This window comes from Antennarius striatus, chromosome 9, assembly GCF_040054535.1.
Source record: "Antennarius striatus isolate MH-2024 chromosome 9, ASM4005453v1, whole genome shotgun sequence".
In the NCBI taxonomy this organism is placed as follows: Eukaryota; Metazoa; Chordata; class Actinopteri; order Lophiiformes; family Antennariidae; genus Antennarius; species Antennarius striatus.
This window is the reverse complement of record NC_090784.1, coordinates 12,983,691-12,998,155: the sequence shown is the minus strand read 5'-3', so window position 1 is coordinate 12,998,155 and position 14,465 is coordinate 12,983,691. Positions and strand designations below refer to the sequence as shown.

Here is a 14,465-nt window from a genome sequence, read left to right as displayed (position 1 = left end):
TTTTTTCTGTTACTATTTTACTAATAGTCTTCATATTAGCAGTTGCATTCTTGTGTTGGCCTCTGGACTGACATTCTTAAAAGTTTGGTGTTAAATGAAGTAGCAACATATACTGTGGAAGTGAATGGCATTAAATACATATTATCCAGAACTCATTCCTCACTTTAGGTTATATGTTCACACAAAGACAGTTCAGCAAAATTTAAAATAATGCGGTTTTATTTTCTCCATAAAAAGACAGGGATAGGTCACAAAGCAACAATATTTTCCATTTTCTAAAAACTATTTCTTCATGTGAAATTCTACATTTTTTTCCAGGAGAGGTTTCTGTTGTTTTCCATGTGGCTACAATGCAAATGGCTTCTTTTTCATTTAAAAACATTAGCTAACAGACATGCTATCTAAAAGGAATTTTCTCCTCTATTGAAAAGGACAGAACAATCTACTCAACTATGGTAAAAAGGCTTTACAAACTCGGTTGATAATGAATGTAATATTTAACAATGTGACATCTCTAATGGAAGCTTGGGAACCAGCTTGTGTTGAAACATCACAGTACATCAAATCACACAAAACGGTTCCTACTTTACAAATAAATTACTGTATAGTAGAACATGTAAAAAAGACCTTGTGCTGCTAAAAGAGAAAAGTCACATATACTGGGACAGCTGCCTTTACCTCTTCCTCGTGCAGTTGTTGTGACAAACTGTATTTATTGATCACATAACATAATATACATTAAGAAGGGTGGACATATATGGACACTCCTCATACAATCATACAGAGGTCTGGAGTCTTAGAATATCAAAACCTGAGATGAGTAGACCAAAGCTTGTAAAACTAACAGCCAAGTGTACTTAAAGAAAACATGGCTTCTATGCTAGTGAATAAATACAGGACTGAGGGAAGCACTCCATTGATGTGTGAATTGTGTAAGTTTTGCTAAGCTTGGTGGACTACAAGAGGAAACGAATAAGAATGATTCAGGGTGTCAGGCAAGATGGGTAGGTAGGTCTTCAATGGAGACCGCACAATTCAGTAATCGGCACGACAACCTATAATTAAATACGCAGATGGATATGAATAACTTAAACCTCAAATTTTGTACAAATACTATAAAAGCATTCTATAAAATAGAGAAATATTTCAAAATAGGTTCCTTTGTAATTCAAACTTTACAATAATATGTAGACTTCTGGTTCTTGGTTGATTACGACGGTGAAGATTTTTTGTTTTCTTTTTGTACCTGAGCAGTGAACAAAGCCAAACAGCTGTCCAAATTTGAGCACAGAATATTAATGTTCACATAGTGACAAGAGGTATGTCATTGCATTAAAAAAATTGCTCAATTAAATAGACAAACAACAATAAAAAAGAGTTCCCTTGAATGTAGTCTTAACGTTCCCCTAGCAGCACCAAAGGAATGAACGCTTATAATGGTGTCTAAACTAGACAGGAAACAGTGCATTTGTACAAAATAAAAGTTGTAATAACCAACAGGAAGATAAAGTACTTCAAAGCAAAAAAAAAAGTACGACTAAACTGAAATTCTTTTAGTTTAACCAATAAAAATATACTCTAAGCTTTCAAATGTGGATGAGAAGCACTTGATCAAACTAGAGTGATGCAGTCATCCTCTACCTAAAGAAAAAGACTCGACTAAATAAAACAAAGAACTGACTACGATGCATACTTAGTTATGCATAATTGTAGGTGCTAATTCATCACATTTCTTTTTGGATATGTGTGCAGAGATAATGCTGTTCAGTGTGTTGAGTGCTGCGCTCATGAAAGGTTGAACAGTGAAGATTCAAGGACTAAAAGCAGGTGGTGACTCTGTTACAATGCTGATGCTCCTCCATCCTTCCCCTGCAGACAAAGAATACGTGGAATTGTATTAGCCTTGCGTGAACTGACTCAATCCTTCATTAGATTGTTATAAAGGGAAAAATGTGAGAGCATGCAGTTCAAATCACACAGTGTCTCATGTTTGTTCTTTAACTATGGAGTCTTCATAACACTTAACATATTAGGTATATAATAATATATTATTAGATGTTATATTATATATTGTCATATATTTAATATAATAATATTGATAAATTTTCTAGCCGCTTCATCCGCTGTCGCGGGTGGTGGGGTGCTGGAGCCTATCCCAGCCAACCGGGGGCGTGAGGCAGGGGACACTCTGTCTGCAGTGACGTGCTGTGAGATTCACGGCGGTGAGACACCGACGTTAAAATCAGTTCTAGGAGTAAAACAGCGTCGCATTTTCCAGTAAATTAGCAGCCTGACATTAAAAACTAGTTAAAAAATTGTTTAGGACACACAGCAGCAAATAGCTGCACCTCACCTCCGACTGGACTACCCATCGAAACAATAAATAAACGAAGACGAATGTCGGAGCTTAAATATCTGCTTCGAACTTCAGATCAGGAAATAATGCGCTCTGTTCACACTGACTGCACTCGTAATGAATTTAACCAGTTTTTAATGTCAGGTTTTTTAATATGTGTGTTGACTTATTTTTAAGATGGCAAAGTGATCAAGTGATCAGGTTTCCTTGATGAGGCTCAGAATGGCTTATTGACATAACAGGGGCCATGAATGCAATCATTACTGCCTGAGCAGCGCGGCTCTATCTAGTGGACGGATTGCGCAACTACAGCCGCTGCAGTTTGTCAAATAAATTTTATTTTTTATTGTGTGTGCCTTATAATCCGGTGCGCCTTCTATATGAAATAAATTATAAAACAAACAACTTATTTATGGTGCGCCTTATAGTCCGGTGCGCCTTATAGTGCGGAAAATACTGTATATATTAAGTAGGTTACTTAACATACTAAGTATAACGACAGAGTAACAATTTGATATAGAACAACATTTTCTCTTCACTGTTATTTTACTTCATTAAGAAAATACCAAAAACCGTAAGTAGAATGGCTACTACCAGAACAACCAGTTGTTCCTTCAAATCATATGTATAACCTCAACTAGATCTTAGCAAGAACAAACAACATCAAACCAATCTTTTAAAATTGTGTCCATGACTGTTTTGTGTCATGGGCAAACAATTTGTACCGTATCGAGGTCGAGGTCAGAGTCTGCAGTGATCACAATTCTCTTTTCCACACGAGTTTCCGATGATCCACTTTTCACTACCTGGTAGAGGAAAGTAAATGTATGAAACAGACAATCAGACGAAATAAAGTGACTACACCCACAGCATGATTGTATTGCTGACCTTTGAGATGTGAGTGGTGGTGGTGGTGACGGTGGTGCCACTGGTGATCTCTGAGGTAACACTCTTGGAGCTGGACACAGTCGTGCTATCTTTGTCATCTGTTTCCTGTGATATAAAGACCAGCAATGGTGGTGTGAATAATTATTTCTGAAAACTGCGACCCTGAGCACTTCCTCAGACACTGATCTGCCTTATATTGAGCTGCTGCCCTTAGATCCTCTCAGACCTGGTGGAACTACAATGATGACTTCTCCCACCGTGCTAACTGATTACCTAAACCTGACACAGATCTGGGCTAGCCAGGTGCTGGAGCCCCTACCTTTGGAGACTTATAGATGAAGGTCTTGGTTGGAACGATGGGGACCTCTGTGGTAGAGATGCAACTGGGTAAGGTGTTGGAGGCAGCTGTGATGGTGACTGTCTGAGTCTGCACCAGAGGGGGCTGTGGATGGGAGCACAGCCCCATGAGCAGCTGTTTAACCCAACACCACACCTCACAGCAACCTTGTTTCACACCAAGCACTTCTTCTTAAACCACTGCCTCACCACAGCAGCTGTTCCCACTTGATTTGTTTCTGTTATGACTGTTGGAATCACCAGAATCACCTCATTTCCCATCCCACCACCGACCATTATAAATGCAAGATGGAATGGGGAACATCAAGCCATAAATGGAATGGAGAGTTGTGTCAATGTGTGGCAGAGAAGATTGAGCTAGTGTTGCAGTGACCCAATCACCAAGTCAGCACACCACCATGCAACACCTCTGCAGCAACTAGTTATCTATAAATATGATGAACATAATTCACACCAGCAAGGACTCAGTGAATTTCCTTAGAGATTCCCAAATGTGACGTTCAACTGTGCTGCAAAGGAGTAAGCAATTTGGCATGTTTGAAAATCATATGGAGGCAAAGCAGAGACAGAATCAGCATCACCCCGAGGGGGACGGGAGGCTACCTGGAAGCAGCGTATGACCAGTGGACCACCAATCGTTAAATAGGAAGCTGAGGAAGGTTCAGCTATCCTACTGGAGAGCTCTGAAGCTTTGAAATAGGATTCATCTTCTTCTGGGGTCTCATTTAAAGCTCTACCGCAGGAGTCAAGAGACGGAGCCATCTCCACCTCTATGATGGGCACCAAGGAAGTCTCAAAACCTACAATCTCTTCCTGATCACATGACTCTTCCTCAAGCAGAGCATCTGCGCCATGGACTCCGTCACAACCAGGTTCATTCATGTGGCTCATGGTGGAACTTGGCATGCATGAAATTCCCGATGTGTTGCAGTACTCCTTGTGTGCAGTCTTTGTCTCTGAACCATTGCACACAGGGCTAATACACATGCTCTAAAAAAGACACAACATAGTCACTGTGTGATCAGCAGGAGAAATGTTTCTTACTGACGTGGTGTGTAGTGGAGGTCAGTTACATCCTGTACATTAAAATGTATGCATGCTAAAAAGTACCATTTTTTAAGATGCTGAATCTCCACAGGAAGAGACACTTCCTTTAGGTTTCCAAATATGCTAAATATGTGTACTGCTCAGTATGGAAGAACTACAAGCCATATCTGTTTTAACAGACCGTTCAGACTGATCATTAAAAAATGAATCTGAAACCAGGTTAAAATCCAGGGTCCCTGAAAGTAACAGGCAATCATATGAAGGGTATTTGGAATGCCTTTTAATTCTTTGGTCAAAACTGATGATCAAAAAGCCATGCAACAAGGAATGTCTTGCAGTTCCTGCATACCGCCTTGCAAAATAATGGTGAAGACAGAGAGGTTAAGAAGAATTAAATATAGGCTGCCTCAGGGTCTCCCAACACAGGAACTTCTGTTGTGACGAAGTACTGATAAATTTCCCAGTAACAAAAGTGCTTTTTTCTAGAGCTTAAATCATAGTTTCTACTTTATATTAAAAAAATCACATCACAGTGATCAGTTCATTCAAATACAATACCCTTAGACAACCAATAATATAAATATACCTAAAACTGTGTATAAAATCAGGCTCAAAGTGACTCGGTAAAAAAAGTCCAGATAAAAGTCAGTTGCTTGTTAAAACTGATTCATTTAAAGTCCAATACACGGAAGAGAAAATCCAAAATAGAAGCGACTTGATTGTCATTTCCTGTCCAAATCAGTCTTTATAAGTTGTGTTATGGTGGGAAAAAGAAAGTCTTGTTTCCATGGAGGACTGAAAGAAAGGGTAGCTTCTGCAGTGGATGAGAGATGAGGGATGTAACAGTGATGCTGAAGAGGAGCCCGAGGAAGGAGAGAAGAAGAGAAAGCTAGAGACAGGTTGATGGCTACAGTAGATGGTGCAGTCTCCACAGGTCACACTCACACCTGTGTGGGGTTCCCGCAAGGTGGACACGGCCCCTCAGCTGCGTTTGGAGTAGAAGTCTAGCAGGGGGCCGCGTGGCAGGCGGATGACAAACTGGGGGGGGGGGGGGGACAAGAGATGAGAGGGAGGAATTTGAAATGTTTGCCATGACGAAAAATGAACTGAAAAAGTTGTGCACAGCTGATTACCCAAATAATAAAAAATAATAAAATAAGTAATAAATAAAAAATGCCAGCTGCATCAGCATGTATGAATTTTTTTTTATTTTATTTTTTAAAGTATGACTTGGATAGCAATTTTGTTGGAAATGTTATTGGCTCATGCATTTGAACAGAAGGCCATTCACACTTGTAGCATTGTATTACATTATAATACCATTTATATATCTGTGGGGTTGAATTTTCTCATTAAATGCGCAGTGTTTTTTCTTTCAACAAGAAATAGATGCTATTGTGCCTGAAGCTGCTGGATGTCAACGACAAAATGAACTCCAGTCTGAAGTAAGTTGAAGCGGTGACGGTGCTTCACAATGTCAGTATTTTAAAGCCCATAGCAGGAAAAGAAACTGCAGCTTACTTTAATTATGAACCTCGCCATATAAGTCTATCTGCACTGGCAGGAGCAATGAGACTTATTACGTATGACAGCAGCTCCAATAAAGTGGATTTTGTCACCAGTGCATTTGAGTTTTCATATACTTGTCTTGAATAAAACCAGTATTGATTACAAGTACTGTATATTAGTTATATAGTTATATTATCATCTACAATAGCGGGAGTAGGGCTGCAGATACACATGAGGTCTCTTCACGTTAACAAGCACACGAAAAAGGTGAAAGGTGGTGTGAAAAGAAGGTTTAAAAAAGGGAAGCTCGTGAAAAAGGGGTAGAAGAGAATGAGGCAAAGATCAATTCGGCTCAGCATCACAAAAATGCGTGCAAAAATGAATCTCTTATGTCATGCAGTTTAAGGTCAATGTCAGGTCTGTCAGTCATGCAACACGTCAGGATGTCAGGGGTCAGAGGCATTCAGTGCAGATGAGTGGAACCAAAGAGGTTCTCAAAGAACAGACAATCTGTCCCAAAGATGCCTCAACCCTCATCAGTGAGTGAGAGACTAGAAGTACAGACCCTTCATCAAGCCCAGCTGCATTCTTCATACACATGCATGTGCTGCAGAGTACATGCCATCACTTTGAATCAGTCCGTCCATGCACACAATGCATCACATTTAACCTGTATAAGAACCCGAGCAGAGCCTGATCTCCTTTCTATAAGTTTCATTCACTTTCTTAAAATCATGTAAAAGCAGCATGTTGCATTTCAATGTCCAAAGTTACACAAATGTCAAAAATACTAAAAAACAAACAAACAAACAAACAGTAAAAGGAGAAACTCAAGCCCTTCTGTTCCATCACAAAGCCATGCATACACTCAATGTTTCCATTGCAGTAATCTTAGTCCAGAGGCATGGAAAACACACATGATGGAGCATGTGTATCCTCAGGGATCAGGACATCTAATTCAACTGAAATACTTTTTAGTTAACAGCTCCAGCTCAACTAAAACAGAATTCATAATGAGTGGTGCCTGTTGAAGTCTTACCCCATCTGCACTGGCCAGAGGCTGGCCATTGACGCCCAGAGTGCGGAAAGGAGAGTGGGTTGACAAGCGCTTGTCCCACTCACTAGGCCTCTGCTCTGGTAAAGATTGCATGAAGTTCCTCTTCAGTTCACTGATACTGGCATGATGCTTCAGCAAGTCCTCCTGAGGCTTATCAAACTCCTAGTCAAGGGCAAGTGTGATGGGGTACAGGGGAGGAAAGAGCAAGGAAATTTGATAAAGGCAGGTGATTCAGGAAAATAAAAAGTGGTGGAGAAGTAAGAAGTGGGAAAATTTTTGGATGGGGAAAATGGAAAAGGAAGGGCAGGTGAGATAAAGAAAGAGAGAATAAAGAAAATAATCAAAACATGTTTCATTCTGTTGTTTATGTATAAATTGTGTTAATTTCTTTCAGAGGAGATAAGCAGCACAATAAAGTGGGGATTCTTTGGGGCAATTAGAGGAAGCCATTAATTTAGATAATCAGATGGTACAGGCTCTTGACAGATTACATATATAACAACAAATGGCAACATTTATCAGAGATTTATGACTTTGAATGACTAGAGAATCTGAGCTTTACAACACAGCATTAAGGGTCAATATCACAGCATGAGGCTTGGAATGACAGACGTGAAAACAGGCTGCAAATCAAAGAGCAGTAGAGGTGATCAAAAATGAAGCCTCCGTAAGAATGAATCTGTTCATTTAACACAAATGACTAAAAGCAACAGTAGCAGCACCGTTCATTTACAGCAGCATATATGTATAATTATTACAAGTACAGTATAATTATGGGCAAGTTAAAAAGTGAGATGGAAGTGGAAAGAGCAAAAGCAGGAACAGGAGAATACTGATGATCAAGAAGAAAATAAGATATCACATAAAAACAACAGCTGCTTGTGAAAACTGGTGCAAAGAATAGATTCATTGCTTTCCCCAATTAAGTGAAAGCTAAATGATCAGCCCCCTCACAAGGGACGGATAAGGACGCTGTGTAGTACAGCATTTTCTATACCGGTGTAAGACTCCTGACTAAACCCAATGCTTCGACAGCACTCTCCTGAAACATTTGGATTAAAGTTGCACTGCAACACACACCAACACTTACCACATAATCCATAACCAATCAATCACGTTGATGAAAAGAGCGTGAATCATGCTGCATGCAAGCGTGACGTTAAAAGCAGCAGATGTTGTGCCAAAGAGCGAGAAAATACAAACAGAGACTGGCGTCTCCAGAAGGGATACAAACCTCCAACATTAAAATGCTATGTCTGATATAAATTGAGTCACCCTCAATTTTCTTAGCTCTTTTCTGTGAAAAATGAAAAGAAAAAAAAGAGTGTGGGTTTGTTTCTTTCTTTTTTTTTCTGCGTGCAGGCTTTTATCTGCCAAATCTTTGGCATGCACACTACACAGTTCATTACAGTGTTAATACCATAGACACAGAGAGCAGTGACGATAACACAGTAGTTCTTAACAAAGGAGAGAATGTCAGGACTAAAGATTTCTATTTTTATAACGACAAAATGAATATAAAGAATGGAGAAGCAACAGGAGTGTGATGAAACAAGAGTTACCATGCTATTTTGAATTAAGTGCATTTTATCTACAACCATGCATACATACATTCCAGGGTTTTTGACAACAGCAAGCAATGAAAATTAATGAATGGCTGTGGAAACTTATATAATTAAAATTATACAGAGGCAAGCCTAGTCTCTGATGTATAATACCAATAAACTTAAAATTTTTATCCATTCCTACATCTTATACCTTTTAAATTCTACAGTACCTGTATTAGATCTGATTTAATTTAAGACCTGTCTACGTGGAGGCTCAACCTGGGGAGAAGGTGAGATTAGAATTTTGGACGAGACAGTCTGACAGCAGCAGGATGGAGGTGGAGAGATGACTGAAGGAACAAATACAGAGCTCAGAATCTGACCTTTCGCATTCGCACCACCTCCATGCTCACAGGCTCAGTGGCGTGCTAACCCAGGGAGGAGAGAGGGACACACATTATCATCCTCTGCTTGTTTAATTTAAAACTCACACTTCTGAGGGGTGACGAGCGAGCGGTCAGTGTCTGACACTAACCTGAATATCCCCATTGATGGTGGGTACTAGTGAAGAGCTTACATCTCTCTGGTCCCTCCACACTGCTGACTACAGCAGTAACAGAAGCACAGTTCACATTTCAGAACAACCTGTGCCTACTGCTATAGCATATGCTTGTTTAAGGCTATTAAAGCTCTTTATGTTTTAATGGTTAACATTTACATTTAATATCCAGGCAAACACCAGGACACATTAAAAAACTTGTTTTTCTGTCACTGTCAGCAGACGTCCTGTAAGCCCTCTATAGTTCACCTAAATATAAATTATTCCTGCCTGAATGCATTCAGGTACATACTGAAATTAAGGCGTGTGTAAACTTGGGAGTAGAAACACAGAATACCTTGTCCTCGGCTACAACTTCAATTTTTGAGGGCTCCACAGCTTCCACTGTGACCTCCAGCCTTCTCTCCTCCTTGCGGATGGTCTTGATTGGAGTCGAGGTCTGGGGCTGATCGAGCGGCGCCATGGGGATCCCTGCCTCTGCCAGGGCAGCCTGGGAGAAGACTGGTGCGCTGACAGGTCGAATGCCTCTCTGTGTGCTCACCACTATACAAATAAAATAGAAAGGCAAAATGGAAATATTAGTAAAAAAAGGAAATATATTTTAGCTCAATGCGTTATGGAGGGTCAAAGTCACATCCTCAAAACTTGGGAGTCTCAAGCGTCATTGTGATAAGATGAGCGCACACTTTGCAGGGGCATACTGTACCTGACTCTTTGTTTAATCTCTACGAGGATAAAAGCCTTACAAGTGTCAGAAGCAAAGATCCACACGTTAGAAAGAGAGCAAAAGATGACAGATGCAAAGTTGGATGAGGCTGCAGGCCTAAGCTCAACATGGTTGAACGGGTGACATGTTGAAATTAAGAAAGTGTTTTTTTCTTCACAAGATGACTTTTAGCACGGCGTGAGTTTGTTGAATAGCAGAAGAGGAGAAAAGCCATCAGTGTACACTGTCTCTCTTAATGAGAATTTGTTGAGTCCTGCAAACAAGCAGCAAATGTTAATAAGCATGAGTAGAAAAAAACACAAGCACGATAACCAACCAAATAGTTAAGAAGAATACCTGACTCTTTGGGTACAACATCTAGTAGAACAAACCAGTCATGATTGACATGTAAAGGTGGATGTCTTTCTTTCAGGATCTGTTTCCCAAACTGTAGTCTTGTGTCAGAAATGCCAACCCGAGGTCTGGCCACAGCTGCTGGAACTCTAACCTGCTTACGTTTGGGAGCGGCCACTAATGACGCAACGCCAGGCATTGTTGAGGAAATAAAGAGTATTTTATTATCAGAAAAATATATTAGAATACTTGTATTTACAGGTCAATACACATAATAAGAGGGTAGATCATATTCACATACATTTAAATAGAAATGTTTGCATATATATGTTTGTATGATTCTGATAATACCTGATTTCTTAGCGGCCACATCTAGAAGAATGAACCAATCATCCTCCATCTCTCTCACTGCTGGCCGTGGTTTCTCCTGCTGCCACATCTCCTCAGCTACAATGATTCTCTTCTTTACTCTCTGCTCTACGGCTGTAAAGTCTTTTGCTGGAAGCGCCTGGATAGGTTTGTCCACAGCCATTGCTGCATGATAAACATAACCTTTTCAGCCACAGCACTATTATTGAATTGAAAATCCGCATATTCTCAACTATTAACTCTTTAACAGATAGAACGCTATTCTCCCATGTCAAGGTAAAGGTCACACACATAACATAATACCTGGTGCTTTTGCTGCAACACTCAGCAAAACAAACCAGTTATCATCCACCTCTTTTGGAATGGGGGGTTCAATCTCCACAGGTTTCACAGGTGGCGTCACATCTTCCTTTGTGAATCTCGGTTTGGATTCAGAGACGGCCACCTTATCCACAATATGCTCAACCACAGAAACTAATAGAGAAATAAAGTGCTATCAATGCCACACATTCAATATTTTATCTATGTTAGAGGCAATCACAGTGTGAAACATCTTTGAATTCTGGCTTATTGTCTCCACTTAACTGAAATTAAATAGTACCTGGTTGTATGTAATCGGACTTTTCATGGATAGCGTCAAAAAGGACGAACCAATCATCTCCTCCTTCTCTCTCTGACGGTGATGCAATTTGAGTCAGTCTAATTTCAGACAGGCGTGTCTCGTCTCGCTTGCTGTCCGAATCAATTATCATCTCTCTCCACTTTGTAGTCTCTGTGGTTTTCACCTCAACCTCAAATGATTCCCTCATATCCGGAACAATCTTAACAGGAGCTACTGGCACAAACAGACACAATAAAAATGCTGCAGGCCACCAGAACATCAAGAAATATGTCTTTCCCACAAAGTAAATCAAAAAGTACATGGATATAACAACTGGAAAAAGAGTTCATTCTTATAAGGTGCAAAGAAATATTAACTGAATACCTGGTGGTGTTATGACACATTTTTCACGGAGACGATCAAACAGCACAAACCAGTCATCCTCTCTCTCTGGCATTGGCTGGGGAGGTTGCAACCTCATTTGGTCAGAATCTACCTTAAACTGCTCTAACAGAACCACTTTGAGTTCAGGTTGAACACTTGAATAAATTTCACTTGGACCTGTCAGAGAAACTGAAATCAAACAGAATTTGTAGCTTCAGCTAAAAGTGAAGAATCTGACTTAAACAAAAAATCTTTGAAAAGTTTTCCTTGATGTGATAAAGTGGGTTAAAATAATAAATTAAAAAAAATTGAAGGCAGTGAGTACCTTGAGGGGCAGAAGCTGTTTCCCTAGGAACAACATCCAGCAGAAGAAACCAGTCATCGTCTCTTTCTCTGATTGGCTGGGATATTTTCTGCTCTTGAAAAAGATGCTTGTCCTCTTTCCACACCACAATCCTGTCAAGAATTACCTCCTTCTTTGACACTATGACCGAAGAAATGCTTTCAGCCTGAGTAGACTCAGCCTTGGTTACTAACGTGAAACAGAGTCAACAAGTGTTGTAAGATAATGGAGCCAAACTTTTTTACAAAATAACCTCAATGGGATGGAATCTAACATTACCTGGTGGTATATATGGTATTTCCCTCGGAACAACATCCAGCAGAAGAAACCAGTCATCATCTCTTTCTCTGATTGGCTGGGAAATTTTCTGCTCTTGAAAAAGATGCTCATGGAGGAGCTTCTTGTCCTCTTTCCACAACACAATCCTGTCAAGTACAACCTCCTTCCTGGACTCCATGATCGAAGAAACGGTTTCTTCAAGGTCTACCTGAGTAGACTCTGCCTTGGTAACTACTGTGTAACAGAGTCAATGAGTGTTGTAAGATAATAGGGACAGAAAAAATACTAAATAACCTCAACACGACTGAGTCCAATAATACCTGGTGGGATATATGGCATTTCTTTTAGAACAACATCCAGCAAAAGAAACCAGTCATCATCTCTTTCTCTGACAGGCTGGGATATTTTCTGCATTTTGAAAATCTGTTCATGGAGGAGCTTGTCCACCACCACAACTTCCTTTTTGTACTCGATGCTTGTAGAAACACTTTCCTCAGGATCAACCAGAATGGACTCGATCGTGGTAACTGATGTCAAACATAGTTAACAAGTGTTGTTAGACACTAGAGACAAAAACCCCAACGTAAGCTTATTAGAACTGAAAGCAAAAATACCTGGCGGCATGTATGAGGTTTCTCTGGGCAAAATATCCAGCAGCACAAACCAGTCATCATCTATCTCTCTCACAACAGGCTGCATAAAAAGAGCTTCCTTTTCATGTTGCACTTGTTTAATTTCTGTGTCTTCTACCTCAATAACTCCTCTTTTTTGTGGCCATGCAGCTGTTGTCATTTCGACCGTAGGGACATGTTGTTCTTGGGACACCTCAACAGGCTGTGCAACAACTGAGACAAAGAGAAAACTTATCCTCAGACACTGTGGACAACACAGGGCATCGCTGGATAACAGCATCTGCAAAAGCTCGCTCTGTGAAGCAGTGCAGGAGACATGAGTAATACCTTGTGATACGTATGAAGTCTCTCTGGGAACAACATCCAGCAGCACAAACCATTCATCTTCAATCTCCCTCACAGAGAGTGAGGGAATAACTACTTCCTTTTCACCCGACACTTGTTTTATATCTGTGTCTTCTACCACAACATCCACTCTTTTTTCTTTCCTTGCAGTGGTTGTCACTTCAACTGAAAGGACCCGTTCATCTGGGGACACGTCAACAGGCTGTGCAACAACTGAAACAAAGAGATAATGAATCCTCAGACGCTGTAGACAGCACAGGGGACTGAAGAATGACAGGATCTAAATGGTTTGGGACACTGGCTCGCTTGTGAGAGCAGTGCCTGACACATTAGTAATACCTGGTGGTATGAATGAGGCTTTTTTGGGAGCAACATCCAGCAGCACAAACCAGTCATCAGCTGTGTCTGTCGGTGGGATTTCTGGAGGTTCTCTCTGCGCGTCTTCTAATGCTTTTGACTCTTGAGCTATTACCTCTCTAATCTCCACACCTGCACCAGTTGTTTCCTCAGAGATAAAACTTTCTGTGTCCCCTGGGTCACTCTCCTTCATCTTAACTAATGTGAAGTCAGGAGAAAGTATTTTAACAAAAGGAGTAACACATGTGTCCTACATTACAATAAAGCAAAATAAGAAACAAAAAAAACCCAACAAACAAAAACAAAACAAATTCTCAAAGCCTAACCAGTTTTAAAAAGTTGTTTTCGTACCTGCTGGTACATAAATTGTTTGCCTGGAAGCCACATCTAGCAGCACAAACCAGACATCATCTCTTTCTGCAATGATTCGCCGTGGTGAGATGTGTGGAACACGCCATGCTTCTTCTCTAAATTGTCTTTCTTCTTCTATGACCTCCACTTTCTCTTCAACTTCAGCTACTGGGGTGAAAATCTCACCTTCATCCATTTGAGCATACTCCATAATGGTAGCTATTGACAGTAAATTGGAATCATACACATATTAACAAAAACCTACTTCAATGCACAGATGTTGTTAACAAAAAAAAAAACATTTGCTGAGAGCAAGTCTTTACTTCTCATTTAATTTCTATTTAACATTAAGTCAATGTAACTGCTCAATTGTCTAGAAACAAAGTGAGGAAGTAGAAATAGTAGTGATATTGCTGTATTTGAG

General features: G+C 40.1%; 1 protein-coding gene across 8 annotated transcripts in view; it reads right to left on the bottom strand.

Annotated features, from left to right (window-relative positions):
* Positions 1-201: 201 nt before the first annotated feature.
* The window catches only part of LOC137601741 (uncharacterized), a 34,757-nt gene continuing 20,493 nt past the window's right edge, over positions 202-14,465 (bottom strand). For 2 of the 8 annotated variants that reach the window (XM_068324109.1, XM_068324108.1), the window contains exons 15-36: positions 14,042-14,260; positions 13,673-13,888; positions 13,316-13,546; positions 12,971-13,201; positions 12,677-12,883; positions 12,357-12,590; positions 12,060-12,266; positions 11,735-11,923; positions 11,351-11,584; positions 11,053-11,223; positions 10,732-10,914; positions 10,384-10,557; positions 9,658-9,863; positions 9,297-9,365; positions 9,145-9,189; positions 8,449-8,511; positions 7,197-7,376; positions 4,205-4,591; positions 3,564-3,686; positions 3,245-3,349; positions 3,082-3,162; positions 202-1,869 (exon numbers count right to left, since the gene is read on the bottom strand). In XM_068324109.1, coding sequence (XP_068180210.1) covers positions 1,840-1,869; positions 3,082-3,162; positions 3,245-3,349; positions 3,564-3,686; positions 4,205-4,591; positions 7,197-7,376; positions 8,449-8,511; positions 9,145-9,189; positions 9,297-9,365; positions 9,658-9,863; positions 10,384-10,557; positions 10,732-10,914; positions 11,053-11,223; positions 11,351-11,584; positions 11,735-11,923; positions 12,060-12,266; positions 12,357-12,590; positions 12,677-12,883; positions 12,971-13,201; positions 13,316-13,546; positions 13,673-13,888; positions 14,042-14,260 — 3,785 coding nt within the window. In that variant the 3' untranslated portion in view covers positions 202-1,839. The other 6 variants (XM_068324111.1, XM_068324112.1, XR_011037092.1 and 3 more) reach the window with 6 other exon arrangements.